The 21,392-nt window shown below is 34.1% G+C and overlaps 1 protein-coding gene across 4 annotated transcripts; it reads left to right on the top strand.

The window, feature by feature from the left end:
* Positions 1-737: 737 nt before the first annotated feature.
* Hex-A (Hexokinase A) lies at positions 738-21,064 on the top strand. Of its 4 annotated transcripts, none has more exons than XM_076119392.1 (9): positions 738-1,077; positions 9,630-9,792; positions 9,872-10,053; positions 10,162-10,335; positions 11,784-11,883; positions 12,423-12,612; positions 13,568-13,773; positions 16,470-16,696; positions 18,241-21,064. In XM_076119392.1, exons 1-9 carry the CDS (start codon positions 1,051-1,053, stop codon positions 18,325-18,327), a joined length of 1,356 nt encoding a protein of 451 aa, XP_075975507.1. In that variant the 5' UTR covers positions 738-1,050; the 3' UTR covers positions 18,328-21,064. The 4 variants fall into 4 exon arrangements, with proteins under 4 accessions (XP_075975507.1, XP_075975508.1, XP_075975505.1 ...); XM_076119393.1 differs by lacking the exon at positions 738-1,077 and adding an exon at positions 5,743-5,984; XM_076119390.1 differs by lacking the exons at positions 738-1,077; positions 11,784-11,883 and adding exons at positions 8,898-9,081; positions 10,533-10,632.
* Positions 21,065-21,392: the final 328 nt, after the last annotated feature.

The following is a 21,392-nucleotide window of genomic DNA, read 5'->3' as shown; positions in this document are numbered from 1 at the left end:
TCATTTCAAAACTAACGCCCACGCTCTATACACTACACGACAAAATATTTTCTTTTTTTTGTGTGGTAAGAATATAAAAATAAAGTGAAAAACATTGTTTGCCAGTCAAGACGTATCAACAGTTTCCATCGAAATTATTATTACGCGACATACTTTGGTGAGTATATCTAAGTAATACCTTTTACTAACTAAGAAAGCCAATTAGAAGTAAGGTCATATCGTCAATGCAATTACTTCGAAGTAATTAGTTGCTGCTCTACCTCTTCAAAACATATAAGAACTATTATTTTATGTTTCTTCGATCTGTGCTACCTATATTTCTGGAAAAAAATTATATGGGATTGCTTTCATCTTGAGGTTCATCTATTCCATGAAATAAAGTTTTAGTTGCCGTTGAAACCTTACAAAATAAGAAAAAAGTTTTTTTATTGCTCGTAAAGAAATTTCAGTCGCGCTGACACGTTTTCCACCTTATCGCAACAACCAAAGTAAGAATGTAATTATATTAACACATTTCAACCGATCGTTTTCTCATAAATATTTGTCTCACCTCTAAAAGGAAACGTGAAGAGTGTTAAGTGAAAAATCTTTGTCCTATGCGTCCGCTGCCACTGTTTTGATTCTCGTTCTTCCCACGGCTAGTTTGGGAGAGCTCCAAGTTTCTATATTTTAGGTGCCAAAGTGCGATCAGTGGTGGTTACCTAACCATAATACTCGTATCTTATTCAGTTTCCGAGGACCACCACGATCAAACAAAACAACTTTATCAATACATAAAAGCGGATTCATTTATTGTTCTTTTCAGTATACGTTTAATGACCATAGTCAGTTTTATAGTACGTACGCATGAAGTATATTATACAAGTAATTCCACCGCAATTCATTGGACGCAATTTAGATAAAGATTATACTGTGGCAAATGTCAAGATAAAGGATTTTATTGTGGAGCTTCATAGAAAAGACGTGTTGGAGAAGTAATTGACTTATTTCCATTTTAACTGTGCTACAGAGTGTGTCGGTGAATATCGGAATAATTCAAGACCGGAAAATATGGCTGCAGACTTGGTTGATTTCAAGGTAACTTTACATGCATAATATATTATTATATTATAATTTATTAACTAGTTTCCGATATAATTGCATTAATTCTATTTACACATACAAACACGTTCGTCCATACGTTTTCAGTTACGTAACCTTTCTCATTAATTGGTTGCCAGTGAGTGATGTTTTTATAATACTTAATACGAATCTAGCTCTACCATGCCTAACTTATGATGAAACCGTATTATTTATTAAGAAAAAAAGTTTCACGAAAATTAAATGATTTCTTTGAGCTTAGCCTTAAAAATTAAAGTCTAGAAAATGTGAGAGTTTAGTCATTTTCCTTAATATTCTAAAGCTGAGACCAACGTCGCGTCGCAAACTATAAAAAATGCTATCTCACTGCGGAATATTCGTAGTGGACCTCATTATATTTTCATAATCCTTTCTACAAATCAAATTATGCTGACTAAAGCAATTTATTTTGAATTTGTACAAAGAATGGATAAGAAATTTACAGACGCCGGAAAATTGATAAGATAACAGGTACTTCCCTTACACATTATTATAGGTACTACTAGGTATCTATTGCTTACAAAAAACGAATAATAATATGTATGACTAACATTTCCAATAATTGATAGGCTTCCTATATTTGTTGTTCTGTATCGATGAGAAAGAAGTGCTTTTATAAATATCCATAAATAAAAATCCCTTTCAATGACGCAAGAGATCAACGATCTCACGCTTTTGGCTTAATGACAGAATCTCATAAATCTATACTGCATTTATATGATCAGAAGATTGTAAATGCAAATATGGCTTGCGGCCATTACGAAAACATCTACGTGCATTCGAGTGTTGGTACTGTGATCGTTTTCAATCACTTTAGATAATATTATATTTATTTACAAGTGCGGGTGACGAAGCAAATGCCCATTGACGCACCTGAAGGGTTATTATTAGGGTTATATAAGCGCTGCACACGCCTGAAGTTTATGTATATAAGACGTATTCAATTAAATTAGTAACATTACCCAAAAGAGTCACGCATGAAATTGCGATCACCATTCTTGATTAAGATAACATGATATAAATTTGTAGACCGGGAAATAACCGTAAAATATACAATTCTTAATAAATTTATCAAACTAGATATATATTTCAATAGTAAAAGGCAAAAATTAACTGCGCATAACAGTAATTTATCTATTTGAATTGAAGTTTGAGTGATATAACGGTGTATTGTATTCAATTGTTTTATGTTCATTGGTAATCCCCGAGATAGAAGGAGGAAAATTTTGCCAACACTATGTTATGTGTTAATGACGTCTGAAGCTATTGAATCAGCTTAATAATATTATATAAAGATACTTCCATTTTCCCGTATAAATACATAAGTATAAACCGCATAATTTCTACCTAAATGAAACTGAATAAAACGGCACGCATAGTTCTTGTATTTACTTACCCGTTTGAGTAAATAGATTGGTATTTATTATATGTAACAATAACAAGGGAACATGTAGGGAAAATGTTAAACTGTTTTATTTACATATTGCCAAGAATTTTTCTATAATACTTAGTTTAACAAGTTTTGATATTGTAGAGTTTTAGACAGAGAGAGTAAGGCTTTGAATTTTCGTCAATTTACTTTAAACAGCAATTTTTCTTTTACTAAATTCTCGAATTATTCGTTTTACATTTATTCATCGCTAGACTAAGCCTACAGACAACAGCTTATGAATATTTTCATAATCTGGTCCATAAACTCTATCTCTACATCTTATCATCTACATAATACATATTATTATTTTATTAGAGCCCATATCTATCCAATTATATAAATTATTAACCGTATAATGAAGATTAGTAAATAGCAAGAGATATATAATCTCTACCGTAACGTAAATATTTAGTAACCTCCTGAACTCTCGGTGCAAACCTCTTCGTAGCTCCAGCGTCTGGTATATTTACATCTTAATAAGCGTATACAATTTATCCGGCGACCTTGCTAAGGTCGTCTTTGCTGACAACGAGTTTTCTTTATCAAGTTTTATACTATAATATCGAAATTTAAAGCTACATTACGCTGTGTGGTCTTGTTTGCTTCATATCATACACTAGCTGACCCGCGCAACTTCGCTTGCGTCACATAAGAGAATCGGTCAAAATTTTCCCCGTTTTTGTAACATTTTCTACTGATACTCTGCTCCTTTTGGTCGTAGCGTGATGATATATAGCCTATAGCCTTCCTCGATAAATGGGCTATCTAACACTGAAATAATTTTTCAAATCGGACCAGTAGTTCCTGAGATTAGCGCGTTCAAACAAACAAACAAACTCTTCAGCTTTATAATATTAGTATAGATAGAGACCTTGATTCACAACTTAGAGTATACCTTTAAGTTCAATCTTTTCTTTTCTTCCCGTTTTCCTTCGACTATGTGTGCAACTACTTTTTTCTATGAATATTTTTATCCCTCGTCCTCTGTCCTGTTGAAAAGTCACTTAATCAATGTCTAGATAGTGGTCTGTGGTTCATCCAAGAATAAAGCCGACGCTCTTTATATAACTCTATCTCCCGATGAGCTCGTCGTATGTTTGCTACATTATTTAAAGCCACGTCGAAAATAATCTAAGTTCAATAACATCTTAGTCACAGTCACAGGGCTTCCTAGTTCCTTAAAGCCCATGCTGATTTATCCGATTTTCCGATATTATTATTTTTTAATATTAATCAGGCGTAATGGGTCTTTGCAGTAAAACGTGTTTATTTTGTTTTTCATGATGAATTGTTTATTTCTAAAAGATTTTAAGAAAAAAATCTGGATAAAAAAAAAAAGACTGGTCTGGTATTACAATTGAGTACATTAAGGGAACAGAGTCCGATTACGTCTTGATTAAAATAGCATGTTTGAGTCTACTACGATTTTACAACCTTCACGGCATACTATAAAATTGTGACCTGTTAATCTAATCAATTTCAATTTGCCAATTGACCTTTAATGATAACTGAGTTCAAACAGTGCAGAACAGAGTGCGTAGGTCAATCATTAATAACAATGATTCATGGCTCAATATTGCTCGCAAATAAATAACAATTGCAATGAGACTGGAGTCTTATTGAATGTTATACATTTTGCAGTCTCTAACTTCATTTAAATTGCTTAGGTACATGTTATTGAGAATTATTCGAACGTACAGTCGAGTTCTATAATATGTGAGCGTGTTGATGAATCAAAAATATATAGGCAATGTTAAGTTTCATAAAAATCTAAACACAATACTTTGAGTCATTGTCTGTAGCAATATTATTGATATTATGTAGTTAGTAGTTACATATTTATGATGTGACAGAATGTGAACATTTTATTACAAGGCAGAGCTGTTTAGATTTTTATGAAACTTAACATTGCCTATATATTTTTGATTCATCAACACGTCACATATTATAGAACTCGACTGTACCTACCTATCTTGTTTTTCTCTGGGTGCTTACTTATAGAATTCAAGTCATTAGACTAACTATTATAACATTGCTTATTTAGCTTCAAGAGTTGCGTTTCTGAGGTTTTGACACCTAATAGCGTTGTTAACTGCTGTTTCTTTGTATTTAATACATATATCATGCAGGAACTTATAATACGTCTTCCTGTCTCTGTTTTGGAATCCAGAGGTCGCGTTTGAAGGTTATCCTTTCATATAACTTTAGTGTGGTCTGACGTAATTATACGCAAACGTGCTACTGTAGGAATATAGTATAGCAGTCACATGCAATCGTAAATGGAATTTAGAAATGTTGGACCACGGTGTTCGACTGATGTGTGTGTGGGATCTGATAGAATTGGGCGCGTGCGCGTGGTCACGGAGCGCAAGTGGCGCTCGGCGCATGACTGCACAGCTCATGCGTGTGCGTTTATTCGTAACCCGTTGGAGTACAAACACATACATGCTCGGGGGCACGTCATCTCGTCGCTGACACACCCGTCCTTACGGATTCTAGGAAAATGAGATTCTCTGCAATCCTGATGAAATTGTGTTCAATATTATATCAACAACAATTTTTGTAGCAGAAAATATTGTGTTGATCCTATGTTATCTGGCTGAATTAACAATTTTATAAGTGGGAAGATAGGAACCTAGAATAGTAATTTTTGAATGAGACGATACATTTCAAAATCTTCGCAAACATTTAATTTTAGAAGTAAGCGTGACCTACTCACATCATTATTCAAAATACTGCTCATTTGACATTTTCTAAAAATTGTTAGCCTTGGACCACAACTAGGAATGTGACTTAATTATTTTTGTGTAGCCGCAACGACAGTGATTTTTTTCCTCTTGTATTAAGAATGATAAGATATTAGGACTGAAAAATTACAGCTTTTTATCAGGATACGCTTTATTCTGTAAACATTTTTAGCTTGTAATGTATTACGTTCTACTAGGGCTGCTCAAAACTTCGCAACGCTTGCTGACGCAATATCTGTAGACGAAGGGCGATCACATGAGCGATGTGTCCTATCCATAGTAGAATGGAAGCGGGTAGGAAGGAGGTGGAGGGGGGTGTGATACGTGACGTGACGTCACGTCGGCGCGCCGCGTTTGGCGAGGGGGAAGTGAGGGGACGGCGGGGGAGCGGCGAGGTCGAGGGTGTGGTGCACATGCGCCGCAAGCCGCGTCGTCTCAAGGTGACCCTCGACTTGCCGAGCAAGTGTTCTGCGTTGCTCGCGCCACAGTACTACGTTCCTTTCACTTCTGAGCGGCTTAGCGATCGCTGATACCGGTATTTGGCTGAACGCGGATACAATTTTTATCTTGTGCCCGGTTGACTTTATGACAGCACCCTGTGGACGCCAACGTTACTCGTTCATCACCTCTTATCTCAGTTTACGCGACTGACAAGACAAATCGATATGCGTCAAGCAAGAGATGTTGTGAGTATAACGGAGCCAATATTTGTTGTTTAACACTTTTCCCATTATAAAACTAGCTTAATTATCTCATTTTCATATCTTTAACTCTAGAAGGCCTATCTCTTCGGTTTTACTGCCGTAGTTTTCTTACATTCGACATTGTTTATCATGCCGGTAGGGAAATTACTGTGACTATCTACCTATTATACACATGTGATTACAGCTATTCTAATCAGTATTGTGAAATGTATACCTACATCTGCGACTTATTTTTCTTTCGAGTATCTACTCCGACATATAAGCCTGGGCTAACACATTACATGCTATGTTATATGAACATAGGGATTCCCCTCTGGAACATGACTCATGTTAATTCAGATGTCCTTAGTTCGTACTCAATTTTCCTTGTGGACTGAATCAGCGATGAACATCATTGCATCATTGTCATAACGCTACCTACAGCGTGTGTAGTTTTACTTATAAAAAATATGACATTAATTTATTCTGTCATTCTGTTATTATTGTTTCACTTTTCAAAGTTTACAAACAAACCAGCACAATGTCTCAACATAACGCCCAAATAAACTCAAAAAAGTTAAACAGACTTTTTAGACTTTGACTTCATTAATTCGAGTAGGTATCATGAAAAAACGGAAGGTCGAGAAAAACTGGATTTAAGAAAAAACATCTTCTCGAAGTAATTTACCAAATCACTGGTACGAGAAAAAACTAAATCATCATCGCCGTGTCCATCAATTTCTTGAATATAAAAGGCAACTTTATCTAAATGTGAAAACCTGTGTCGAGAGTTAGTTATTTATTGTATGAATTAGCACATTCCTATTAGCGATGATTTTGCTCGGATACAACCGGTTACAAGTGGCGGGTGGGTTGTGACTTTTAATATAATGTAATAATCGTGAATTCTAACATGATTTCAATTATCAAGGTAGTCGAGATTTAAACATAAATAACAATATATGCACTTTACATGCAATCTTAATTGTATAGCGACACACCCTATGCTCTTTTCCTATTAAACTGGGGAAAATTCATTAAAATATTACATCGATTAGTTACTAAATATAGAGCAAGCGAACTACCTACTGTATGAAAGTCATTAGAGAAAATAAGGACAGATACGAGAGCAATGTTTGATGGCACCAAATAACTATAACGATAACCGAACCAAATAATCTAATGAACATAACCACCTGTTATCTCCCATCAAAGATTTCATGATTTATTCGTATTCAGCACATTTGATTACAATCAAATTACCTGAAACTACCTACTGCTAAAGGAACAAACAACATTTTTTACCAAAAAATGTTTTGTACCATCTTCTGTACCATTTGTTTTCTATGTTAAACTATGGATAACAGTGGAAAGCATAAAAGTGTATCTATTGCATCACAATTTTCTAATTTGGAGATTTTAATCGAGTCATTCTGCCCTATGTCATGTTAGCTTTAATCAGACTAATTAAGATTGCAAGTTTTTATCACTTTTATCGGAAAACTGTGATCGCGAGTACAATAAAGTCGTTATCTAAAAAACGATACGGTACTTTATCGCTATACTCAAACTGGAGTACTTATCATGATAGGTGTCTAGCCGATGCACCCAGATTTATTTTGTGTTCAAAAATGATTTTGACTGGATTATGATACCCACTTACCCAGGTATCTATCTAACTGAAAGAAAAGGCCTGCAAATTGTTTAAAACTCCAAAAATTCAAGGTTATTTTGAGATGCCTCTGGTTTGATTTTCGACTCTGTCTTTATACAATTTAGCTTTTCTCCAAAGCCATCATATCTAACAGACTACCTAATGTGAACATATAAAATTTGATCATTGTCATTAATAGAGTACACTATGATTTAATTTTAGTTAATGGGATTGGAAATATTAAAAATGGAACTTAAATTAGTATGTTAAATATATTATATTTTATTAATTAGACTCAATCTATATTCTCAGTTCGTCTATATCGAGTGTGGTCAATTAGCAGGTTTTTCCTAATGCGTCAAACATCGCTGCTTCATGGCTTATGCCAAGAAAGTGGTGAAGCGCGAGAGTAAATCCTAATGCGTAATAAATTGTTGTTTACCTTCTTACTATCACAATATTATCTCTATATTTATGATTAAATTACTATGATATTACATAAGCTCTGTTTTCTTACTAGTGTAGGTATAAACAAGAAGATAGAAACTAAACGATAATTAAATGCAATGTTGTAATCTCTAATTAGTAAGTAGTTATAATAAATCATGTCAGTAAACATTTACAACGAAGTATTAAATTAAATGTAATACTACTTACCTACTCTACAAACTTATAACTACTCTTAAGAAAATCTACCTCTAATATAACCTCAAAAATGTACCCTACAGGGTGTTACAAAACCAAAATCCTGTACCAAAAAGGTAGCTTTGTGAAATTTTGGGTGGATATTGCACGATAGTAAATATCTTTGGTTTTCACTTTTTCTTACTTCTTTAATACAATTTAGTATGATATTGCGCGCGCGCGTTTTAAGACTTATCAGCTATTTGCACACGCAGAATGAACAAGTCACAAACACTAACGCAAAAGTTAATGTAAATATCGAGGAATGCCATGACGTCAAGAGCGAGCCCACGCGCTAGCCAATCAGGTCCGTACACTAAGGGGCACGCCTTGGGAAGTTACGATAGTACATGTATGAAATCCTAAATATAATTTAAATGTAAGGGTTAGTTATATTTCAGTGGTAAAAATAATTTCTAATCAAGGGTTAGTGATGTTTTTTACAATTCATCCATTGTTTTACCACATATCGTGTCCACTTGCACCGTTCTTGCGCACACAATTTTGACTCACCAGAGTGAGACAACACTAGTTTACTATCATGAATGAAAAAGACCGCGTCTGTATGTGAGCGTGTCCGACGCATTGTGCTGACGGCGACGTCCGTTAGTAGCTGGTCGTTGTATTCCTCGTTTTCTTGCGGATCCGGCGAGACGTGTCGTACTTTTAACGTTGTAGAACGCGCGAAGTGTTATATTACTGAATAAATTGTCAGAACATAAGTGCTTTAAAATGGGTATAGTTATCAATAATTTACCAAAGGTGAGTGCTTAGTATTATGTTCGGTATTTATAAAATATATATTTTAAAAACCCGGCTTTGGATTGGAAAGCAACGGTAGTGTTGTAATGACCGCTTTGACCTTGTGAAACTCGCTCGCGATAATGAACAACTTGCTCGTACGTCTGCAAGTATTGCAGCTAAAACTATAATAAAAATAATTTGAAGTCTAGTTAAAAATAATGCATTCGGTATGCTCAAATTTTGCAACACTTAGATTCGCATTCAAGACCAGTAGAATGTGCTACCCATCATGTGAATAATGAATCGGCGCTTACAACTTAACAAAATATCGAACGTGTACGATTATAGTGATTTTAAAATGTTTTGATGATTATTTGGAACAAAATATATTTGAGGGTTATTGATGTAAGATTTATTACTCAAAAAATGAAAAGGTTACAGACAAACAAACTGGTTACAACAACATCTAAAATTAGCACCTCCTTCATGCGTCTAATGTCAGACTTTCGACAACTAAATAAAAATATTATGTATTTATTCTTTACGATATACTACGTATTTTACAGATTCGCGAAGAATGCGAAGTCTTTCACATGACAGATAAACAAATTAGGGAGATTATGAGCAGACTTCATAATGACCTGGTCAAAGGGCTTGGAAAAGACACACATGCCAATTCCATTGTTAAGTGCTGGATCACTTACATTCAAGATTTACCCAACGGAAAAGGTAATAAATTTAATGTGCGCATGCAAATAACTTGAGTTGTGCATAAACATTGCGCTAATTCATAATTTTGTTGTTTCAGAACGTGGTAAATTTTTAGCGCTGGATTTAGGAGGCACAAATTTCAGAGTTTTAATCATAAATTTAGGTGCGAATCACTTCGATATGCAGTCTAAAATTTACGCCATTCCTAACCACATAATGACCGGTACCGGTATCGCTTTGTTTGATCACATAGCTGAATGTCTAGCAAACTTTATGAAGGTGGGTACCTGAATATTAATTAGTTTTAATTTACGGAAATTACTTTTTAATGGCATACTCATTATTACTATTGATATAATACTAATTCTGAATCATCAATACTAATAGGAGCACGATGTTTACGAAGAGCGGTTAGCCCTGGGTTTTACGTTCAGCTTCCCTCTCAAGCAACTGGGACTCACTAAAGGAATTCTGCAACGGTGGACTAAAGGATTCTCTTGCTCTGGAGTAGTGGGAGAAGATGTTGTTCAAGGACTTAAAGATGCTATTGCCAGACGAGGGGTGAGTGATCAAAATATTTCAATATTCTAACTATTTTTGCATATGAAATCATGTAAATAGTACCTACCTACAGTCCTATAAGTCTTGACACTCTACAAATTGGGTTTTACAAAACAAAACACTGGCATGTTTGTACTCTGAAATTCTTTGTGCATGTAGAGTAGTGGTCGAAATTATGTAAAAAAGAAATTTTACAGGACGTTTCCATACAAGTGATGGGCATCCTTAATGATGCTACTGGTACACTTATGTCATGTGCACATAAGAATCCAAATTGCAGAATAGGGGTCATAATTGGTGAGTTGACGATGATAACAGCTCTCTCCTAGCAATGTAAGGCATGATTACTGGAGTCAAAATAAGAGAGCCAGTAGAGGCTTTCAAAATGAGTAACAACTCAGTGGATATTGTGTTTGTGTTATCAACATTTGGATTTTTTTTACATTATGATTTTTTTTAATCACGGTGCATGTCACTTTTTAAAACATTTACAATCATAATCACTATTAAAAAAAACAAACGCGCCTCGTTTTTTAGATAAAATTTGTTTGAGATAGGCAAACAAGTATACTTATTTAAAGCTTTTAAAACTGTGATAAAAATATGCGTATTTAGTGTGTAACTCTAAACAAACCAAAAAGACGAATGTTTATGTAATAAATGCATTAAGTTAATGACATTATGCCTGTACATTATAATCTTTAGATTTAGGTAATGAATCATACGGATTTTGCATTGTTATTATGATTACGCAGAAGGTACCTATCGTATTTCAATACGGGGCCTCTAATAATGTTGAGCCAAATTAAACATTTTGCTACTCATCGTTTTTAATAAATGTGCTAAGTTAGCTGTGTCAACGTAATATTGCCATATTTATTCGTTTAATTTTTCTTGACATAAGTAAAACTTTGTAAAAAAAAAATATTGATGTGCAAAAAGGAACATCCTGTACTTTGTTCCGTTGACGCGAGGTCGCAGTTCAATTAAACTTGTATTTTATTATATTTTTATTTAACATACTTTTTACAGAGGATATTTATACTAATTAAATAATATTAATAATAATCGCGTATATAGAATACTCATAAAGTCAGGTATAGCACATTCTTACTTGAATTTCTGGTTTGTATTACCTTGGCGAAAAAAGTAAAAACATGATAAGAATTTCTTCATTAAATTAATTAACTTACAATAGGCACTGTCTCGAAGTGTATCTACTGACATTACATTAATATTATCATTACCATTACGTCATGTTGCATAAAACAGTGAACATTTTGCCAACTATTCACGACGGCAGATATCTAACGAGTTGATACGGCGATTGAAAGCCTCTACAGATCAATCATCCTCAACCTAAACCGGGTGTACCATAAACTATCACATATCTGGACTTGGAATGAAAATGATCTTTCATCTAAAACGCATGTTTTCTGCTCTTGTAGGACGTACAGATTGACATATGCGCTATTCTGAATGATACTACGGGAACATTGATGTCATGCGCGTGGAAAAACCACAACTGCAAAATAGGACTCATTGTTGGTAGGTTTACCTTAAGGACCTTAATACAACGAAGCTAATAGTCCATGTCGCTTGCTCTCTCTGGTGTCATGAGTTTGTCGCTTGCATACATTAACCGTAACCATTGTCCTAACTATAACACATAATATTATTACATACTTACCAACCTAATATTTATTGAAACTTGTCAAACAATACTTCATAGCGTCATAAAATGAATGTTTTGGTGTTCATTTGAGATTGTAGTGATACCTAATAATCAAGGGGGTCTGGGGTTGTCTAACATTCATGAACAAACGACCTTCAATAATCACCTACCATTAAAATTGTAACTAACTATGGTAGCTTGGGTCACGTCAGTTAATAATGCATACTCGTATTGATGTTACGCTTGACGGAACGAATCAAGTGGGTATTCATTTGTGCTGTACAACAATTTAACGAGATTCAATACTCTTGCAAATTGTGCTTTTGAATTACTGCTTTATTCATTTGTGTGATAACAATAAAACAAACACGTTTTTATATACGTATGTATCTACATAATGACTTAAATCCAGGCACGGGAAGTAATGCCTGCTATGTGGAGAAGACTGAGAACTGCGACATGTTTGATGGCGAGCCCGGCAAGCCCGAACTGTTGATCAACACTGAATGGGGTGCATTCGGAGATGATGGTGCTTTAGACTTAGTCCGCACTGAGTTTGATCGGGATGTCGACCAAAACTCTATCAATCCTGGCAAACAAATGTAAGTATTTATTATATCTACATGGCTAATTATTGACTTTAAGTTATGTTATAACTACTTTCGTTTCTGACTGAAAATCTTTGTTTTATCCAGTCAACAATAGTAGTAGCTCTAGCTAGTAATTAAGTATCTAAGTAGGTAAATAGATACAGTTAACTAGGACCAACTGTTGTGAATAGATATTGATTTGTAATCAAGTCTGTTTTCTCAGAATCTCTAGAATATTAACTTAAGTAGGTACTTCAAATGATTTTCCTCAACCAACAATTTCAAGTAAAGTCCCTGTATCGCTAGTTGATTGATAAAGTGATATTGTTTATGTTAGCTTACCTATTTGTGTACTATCTTAAATGGTGACACATCACTTTGTTGTTTAATTGTCGTTCTAAAGTAATGATATCATTTTGGAAACGTGTAGCGGGATTTCCCACTTTTTACTCTGTGTCGAAAAACTGTGGGTATCAAATCAAAAACAAATTAAAGTTTAGTCACATTATGATTTCGACAAAAAATGTTTTCCTGCTTTAACTTCTAAACTGGTACTTTATGATTGAAGTTGTGGGTAAGGTACTTTATAATCGTTTTCTGTGCAGATTTGGTATTCTATGTACAAAATATCAAAATGCACTTACTTATTGACATACACACACAAATGCAAACATACTAACTTCCCTTCTATTACGTTTGGATACGATCCAGTCAACTCCACCACTTTTAATTAAATATTTTACGCACAATCATCCCGATTAAATTTGTTAAAGACACAAACGTTTTGGTTTTTTGTCGTCACTTTCTGATAAGTATTTACAGAACTCTAAAGAGATATCTCAGCGATTTATCATAATAATAAAACTGTCGACAAAACATGACCTAGGAATTAATACTGATACGGATTGCGAAATGTCTGGCAAACTGTGATAACGGGATAATAAGACGATGATGTAATTTATTGCAGCCAAGAGAAAATGATCTCCGGCATGTACATGGGTGAACTGGTGCGTTTAGCGCTGGTGAAGTTCACGAAGATGGGCCTGTTGTTCGGCGGCCATGGATCCGACCTTCTGTTCCAGCGTGGCAGCTTCTATACCAAATACGTGTCAGAAATCGAGTCAGACAAAGCTGGCGACTTCACTAGTTGCATGGAGGTGCTTGAGGAACTCGGTAAGTGGCGATAATTCACTTATATTTAGATTGCTCTTGAAGTAACAATACCCTCGTAATTAGCGATCATGTTGACAACGATATAGTTTATCTTTACGATGTATTCAATCCTAGTTCAAGCGTATTTCGATAGTGAAGGGTCTTTATACTTAGACATGCAGTCATAATCATGGTCAAGTGATTTGTCAAACATAATAAAATAATAAATTTGACCCATTAATGTCCCACTGCTGGGCAAGGGTCTCATCCCGTAATGAGGGAGGGGTTAGGCCTTGAGTCCACCAGGCTGGCCAAGTGCCGGTTGGGGACTTTGCATGCCCTCAATAAATGTATTATATAAATTTTAGGCATGCAAGGTTTCCTCACGATGTTTCGCTTCACAGCATGTAAAACATACTCAATACTTTTACGTTAATTACAAAATATCCATTAGAATATATTGTTTTAGCACATTTTTTGTGTTAAACTCACGTCGACTTGTTTCCTGATTTGCACTTGGTTATGCAAACAGTCTACTAATCAAAACCGCATATCGAGAACCGAAGCTTACTAGTTACACAACGACTTTGTGTATTTATTACGTTAGCTTGTTAAGTGTCAAAGTCCAATGTACCCAGGTCATAATGAATGTAACGAGTATCACGATTTGCACGTTGAAATTTAATAAGCCAACGAATCAAAGTACTCGATTTATCTTGTCTTACTGTGCAATTGATTAATTGATAGTCGCTGTAGATATGTACCTAATGTTGGTGCTAATTTTATTAAGTTGCGTTATGAGAGAATTTGTTGCGCTACGAATCTCAAAATGTGAAGAAAACGACATCAACGCTCCACCGCCGAATTATTTGCACACAAAAAGTATTTAAATAGCGAAAAATACATCTTTATCTTAAAATCAGATTTGTTATGTATTTTAGATCACACCATTAGCTATCTCAAAATGAATGATAATCAAAATATATTTTGCAAATCATTGTCTACAATCTCCACGTTTTGATCTTTTTTGTGGCATACCAACATTAAATATCACAAATAATCGCATCAAAAATACTTTCAAATAACTATTTAATTACCTACAAGCTTTACGGTGTAAAGTTTTATTATTTAACAAATAGTTAAATAAAATACGTAATATAATCAGCATCAAAGTGTAAATACGTAGATATTAAAGGTCAATGAACAGACCTTGTACTAATTTGATATCTGTGACGTTTTTTCTTTAATTGACAGTCAGATTTAAGAAAATACTTCACTAACTACGCTGCATATAACTGACGTAGGTATCTGTTCATATTTACAGCATACACAATTAATTCTTATGACGTCACGTACAATAGATAGTAAAACATTTATTTACGTAATTTACATACTAAACGTGGGTGAAATTACCTAAGTATACTGAAAAGTTCCAGTTTCGATGTAAACACATTAGATATGCATTTAAATACATTAGTGGTAGGTCTCCTAGTGTAGGTAGTTTCTGTAGAATTAATGCCTATACCTACTTTTTAACTAACGTGTGGAATTTAATACGCTTCCACTTTTTTGATACCTTAAATATGCGGCAAAATGTCATACCTATTCATATTTTTCGTGAGAAAGAATGTAAATAGCCGTCCTTCATGCATCAATTTGCAATTATTTGCACTAAATTGTAACATTGAGGAAATGTACATTTAAAACACGTGTAAGATCACCTTGAGAGTTAAACTTGACAATTTGCAACGTTCCTACATCTGTGTAAATTTATATCTGTGTGATGATACGTTATTAACGTGCTAATTACCTCTATTTAGTTATATTCACACGACATTGTCAATGTAAGATGCTACGACAGTTATGTTTTAAAAACAAATTAACATACACTCGCCGTTGTTACATTGCAAATGACAGAATAATGTGCAAACTGTAGCGTCATTGCCATGTTTACAGACAACAGGTACAACTTGTTGAAAGCAACGTGACAAAAGGCAATAAAATACTAGATTGTATTCGGTCTCTTTGAAATTTGTTCACGCTAATAAAGGGCTCATAAAATACTTATACAAATGATTACATTTACACTCTAGTTAAACCTGAACATTGCGCAACCATGACACTGGCAATGTACTCACCGTAAGTGTCTCGCGCCGATAGTAATCACTTGATTGATAAATTAAATTAAACTGTTGAAGTGAACCTACTTCGTTAAACTACATTAGTCTTTAAATGTACAGAGCTTCGTACAGTTTTAGCACCAACGGGTGACTAGTGGCAACATAAATGCAGTTTGCACGGGAATTACATGTTGTCAATTGTTGCCAGCTCATATAATTGTTGTGTACAAAGTCACGTTTGTTGTGGTGTGTTGTTAAACTCACAAAGATTAGGTACACCTATATGTTTGACGTAGGTGGACACTTATTGCGTCTAATCGATGTTTAACTACTTAGGTGTTTATTCACAAAATAACTAAACTTCGATTCGCAATACTGACATACGACATAATGTTTCATGGATTTTGAAAATCCTGGAACTTAATCAACACTTACAGTATTACAGTACACTAACAGTGTTCTTTGTTCTTCATAATATAGGTAGAAAGAAAACTATGTGGAGTATCATACAAAACTCGTTTATCGTTAAAATAGGTGTGTTTAATAATATTAATTATTGAGTTACAAATTAAGATGAAAATATTGTTATTATTTCAGGTTTATCACACGCGAGCGAAACGGACATGGCTGCAGTTCGCCACGTGTGTGAATGCGTGTCGCGGCGTGCGGCGCACCTGGTCTCCGCCGGCATTGCGACGCTCCTCAACAAGATGGACGAGCCCCGGGTCACTGTCGGCATCGACGGCTCCGTCTACCGTTTCCACCCGCATTTCCACACGCTCATGTGTGAAAAGATTGCGCAGCTCGTACGGCCAGGCATACAGGTACAGGACCCCAAATACTTGTTTTAGCAATAAACCTAAGCTAAGTCAGAAACTCGAAACAATTTCTAAGTTATTATAATCTGGTGTGGCGTACGTATAGAAGTAACAAATTCTTATTTATGCGAACGGGAAGGAAGTCATTCATGCATTTATTTTTAGCCAAAAACGTCACGGGGATCTCACTGGAAACTAAGTTAATGATACATTGCTGACGCAATACTAGTACGACGAACTCGTATTATACTTAATGTCAATCGTCAACGTTTAATAGTAAATTAAAAGTTAACGATTGATACAACTAAATTAAATAATATTCTAGGATTTTGTAGTCACCGGAAATAACCCAATGACATGTTTGGTATCGGTATTACTGCTAAACGACGAGTTGATAAGCGAGTATGACGTTCACAAACGCTTAATGTTGTTAGAGTTATCGGACGCTTTTATCGGATTCTAATCGAACCAAATATTTTTTATTATTACGAATAAACGCTATACTACCGCGTGGAAACTAGCCACAAATCATAATATGTAGATGTAGGTAGGTATATGCCCGAGCACAGATCGTCACCCGCCCACTCCGACGCAATCTTGGTGTGCACGAGTAGCATGTAATATAATTAATCCTTTCGTCAGATTTACACTTCGCCTTGCGTCAATGATGATAATAAGTTTGTGTAAACAATAGTATTGTCCTAAATATAAAATAAGTAGGTACCTACCTACCTAATGACAAAGTTCAATATAAATATAGGTTAGGTACATAAGGCGTTTTTGATCTTGGAGCATTATTTGTTTCTTTAAAATTACATAAGTTTAATACATTTAACTCAACAATGTCATATTTGAGAGAACTAACAATTGAAATTTAAGTTTGAAAAGCTGTTTTGTAGAATGATAGGTCCTATCTCAAAACTTAGTCATCATTATTATTGCTTCATATTATTTATATTTACACGTTATCGACTTACGTAGGTGCCTATTATTTTCTGTAACAGATAGCACGTACACACCCACTTCACTCGATTATTTTTGATTAGAATAGCTCCAGTAATCGTGACAGTGTGAATATTTATCGGCTCATTTATTCATTCTTGATTGTATCTCCTATTTTATTACTCATAGGGCTAATAGCTTTTCCCTTTTCTGTAATCTCTCCGTGAGTCTGTTACCTAAACTTTCACAGTTAAACTAATACTGATTAAATTTTGCACGGAGATAGTTGAAGACCCGATCTAAAGGGCTTATTTTTCCAAATTCTACCCTAGCGAGGCTAAAAGCAAGTTGGAGACTCGTGGGTCCGCTAATAGTGAGTGTTTTCCACATATTTGTTTAAGTAATCTGTGTCACAGTGACAAAGCAAGTCAAATAATATCAATGCGACAGCAAATCTGATAAAATCACTTCATAACATTATCATGTTGTTAGTACTTGTTAGTCATAGTGATTGTATTTTACAGCGTAGATAGCTGTACCGACAAACTTAAACTTTCTCGAATGACGGCTGTGCAGCTGATTACAGTAATGATTGTTGTTTGTTACAGTTCGACCTCATGTTGTCAGAGGACGGTAGTGGTCGCGGTGCCGCACTGGTAGCCGCCGTGGCTTGCCGTCAGAGCCAACAGCTTTAGTAGGCGACGCCATACAAACCCCTCATCTAGTGTCCAAGCGATCTCTCCGCCGACCTCTGCGGCAAACCAACTCTGAGCATTCGCATGTAAGCCGCTAACAACACAGACACTGCAGTGATCGACTACTAAAATAGCAATATATTTTTACAATTATTTACACCCATTGATATTCGTATAGCGTTCACCTTATTACAAAAACGTCACTCCTAGTGTTTTATAAATGTAAAATGAAGTAAACAGACTGGGTCTTTACCATTATAAGTTATTACAGCCGTGTTTAAAACAAAATGTCGGCAGACGAATATCAAGGCCTTAGCTAGCGGCTGTTGTAGCACATTTGTATTATTAAGTAGTGTGATTAATGCCGCTGTGTGCTAGGTTCTGACAGCTTTCATGCATTCGCTCTCTGTTGAACAAACAACCATGTTGTTGTCTTAGGTAATTCCAATCTTAAAACATGTGTAAACACTAAGATTAATTAACGTTTTGGCCATCAATTTACTTAACTTTACATAATTTGATTATGTTTGTACTTATATAATGACTAGTCTAGTCAGGATATTAATAGTGGGCTAATAAAGATTTATCGGTGTCTATATCGTTACATGTAGTTCGTTGTAGGCACTTTCGCGCTTCTTTATTGTTTTTAAAAAGAAAAGACTGATTTAATGATGCACATGATCAACCAATTAAATAGTCTACAAAATTTCTTTGATCTTAGTGTCGGTCGGTATACAGCGATAACATTAAGCATTTCCTTGCCAGCACACAGTACTATGGCTCAGAATATTATCTTCAGTGACTTGTGGTTTATTAGCAATAAGTAGTTTTATAGTAATGTATATTTTATCGGAGAGAAAGCTCTTATACTGTTAAGTAGATATGTAATTTTATATACTAATAGCAACTGTTGAAAATTTAATTAGAATGATATTATAAATTACTTAATAACTGAACACTTAAAGCAGAATACTTCTTTAGATGAATTGTTAAAATGCGTATTTATATAACATTTTTGTATATTATAAATGAGGCACACCTTTTATCTGATTACCCACATGACACAAATTAATTTGAAATCTGGCTGTTTTGGGAGCTATTGTTGTAAAGTTTACATTTCATAAATTCGCTATAGGGAAAATTAAAGCTAATAAACCAAAATAATTTTCCCTGTTTTAAAATGTAATATTATTATGTATAGAAGGTATTTTATATCGAAATTATGTTTGGACTTCATCAGAATTGTGAAATCCAAAAAATGTGTATTGTATCAATGAAATCAAAAGGAGTTGCTTAGGTGTTTTGATATTTTACTGTGATAGAACTAGGACTAGTTCAAGTATATTATTTTCTACGAATATTTACTTCGCAAAATTGTTGACTCAAACAGGAATTCATATTCAATTATGTATCTTTGGTTAATTTCAATGGTATTCAAATTTAATACATAATTATCATATTAGAAAACAGCGTTGTTGTTAACTACTGCTTGTCATATTCTTAAAATAATTTAATAAATAAAAATTGTAATCGGATTATTGATTTCACGGCATACCTCACGCCAGAATATAGATAGTTCCTAGTTTCATTGTATAGGTGCATTTTAATTCATGTACGTGATATGTTTAGTTACGTATGTATGCACTGTGCAGCAGTCAGTGACGAACCCTAGATTGCCGCACTCTTGCTTGTCGGGGAACTAGTGGTATTTTGAATATATTGTGTAATTATTTTACTAATACAAATTAATTTGTAAAACTACCTTCCTTTGATGTAACTATCTTCTGAATTGATAAAAGTTTAGTCGAGGCAATAACACCAATAGTACCACTCACACACCGACTGAGCGAAGAGTAGCTTAATAGTTTTATTTATAAGTAAATATGGTGGATTAAGTGTACAGTCTTAGAATTTAGTACATAATTATTTAGTTAAAACTATCATTTGAGTAAACCAAATCGAGCTTGTAATGTTCAAGCCTTTATTCTCACAGATTTAACTTAATGTGTTACACCATAGTGAAGTACAATAAAATATTTAATAATTATACCCTATTTTTTAGTCTATCACATCAAATACATCCATGCTTCGCTATGTATAGTTTCAGATGCAAACATTAATTTAATTTGAAATATTTATTATTTATCCTTTATATATCTGAAATGATAAATTATTAATTTGCTCAAATTTTCTAAAATATCTATGTATGAACTATTTTTCTAAATTTTTATTTTCATATGTAAATACAATAACTTAATAATTACTTACTTAACCCAAGCGCGTGTATTATTATAGGGATATGGAAACTTTCTGCATCAATTAACAAAATACCACATTCCACATTTATCTGGAGGGTAAAAATATGTTTTGTTTTTATAGCTACCCGCAGAAAACGTACATATCAAATTCAGTGTCTAACCAAAAATCTGAAATGATCATTCATATTTAGTATGTACAATTTAGTCAAAAAGAACCTATCTATTATGTAAATAACAAGTTTTGAAGCCCTGGTTTTAAGATATTTTGTTGTTGTTATGGCATGAATTTTATTTTGTATAAATATTTTTGTAAATCTACACCTGCTTTGTAGTAATTTTATTGCATTACAAATATCAAATTTAATTATGTTTGAGCCAGTTAACTGTAGTAATCAAGTAAATTCATAATGTGCAAGCTCTTTATGCATAGGAGCATCTAGAAATGTTATTATTTCGGAAATAAATTTGTATAAAATTTATCAATTGTTTCATTCCTTCATTATCCCAATACTCATTTCTGTTTTAAAATTTCGATGAGCTATGAAGTAGCCAAACTCTTGGAAATAAAGTTGGCAAGATTTTTGCAAAAACGCTTTTACATTAAACACTTCAAAATATACCTAGGCCATAAACATTACAAGATCATATGTTTGCCAGTAAGAGTGGTTGTAAGCATGAATAAATTGAAAATGAATATCTGAGTACCTAGGTACTTCTAATCATAAATGATATTATTAAGGAGTGGCATACAAATGGATTGTCAATTGAACTATGCTTTATATCTCTAAAAATCGAATTTAATTATTC

Source organism: Anticarsia gemmatalis, chromosome 10, assembly GCF_050436995.1.
Source record: "Anticarsia gemmatalis isolate Benzon Research Colony breed Stoneville strain chromosome 10, ilAntGemm2 primary, whole genome shotgun sequence".
In the NCBI taxonomy this organism is placed as follows: domain Eukaryota; kingdom Metazoa; phylum Arthropoda; class Insecta; order Lepidoptera; family Erebidae; genus Anticarsia; species Anticarsia gemmatalis.
Note: the sequence above shows the minus strand (reverse complement) of the source record. Positions and strands in the feature narration are given on the sequence as shown.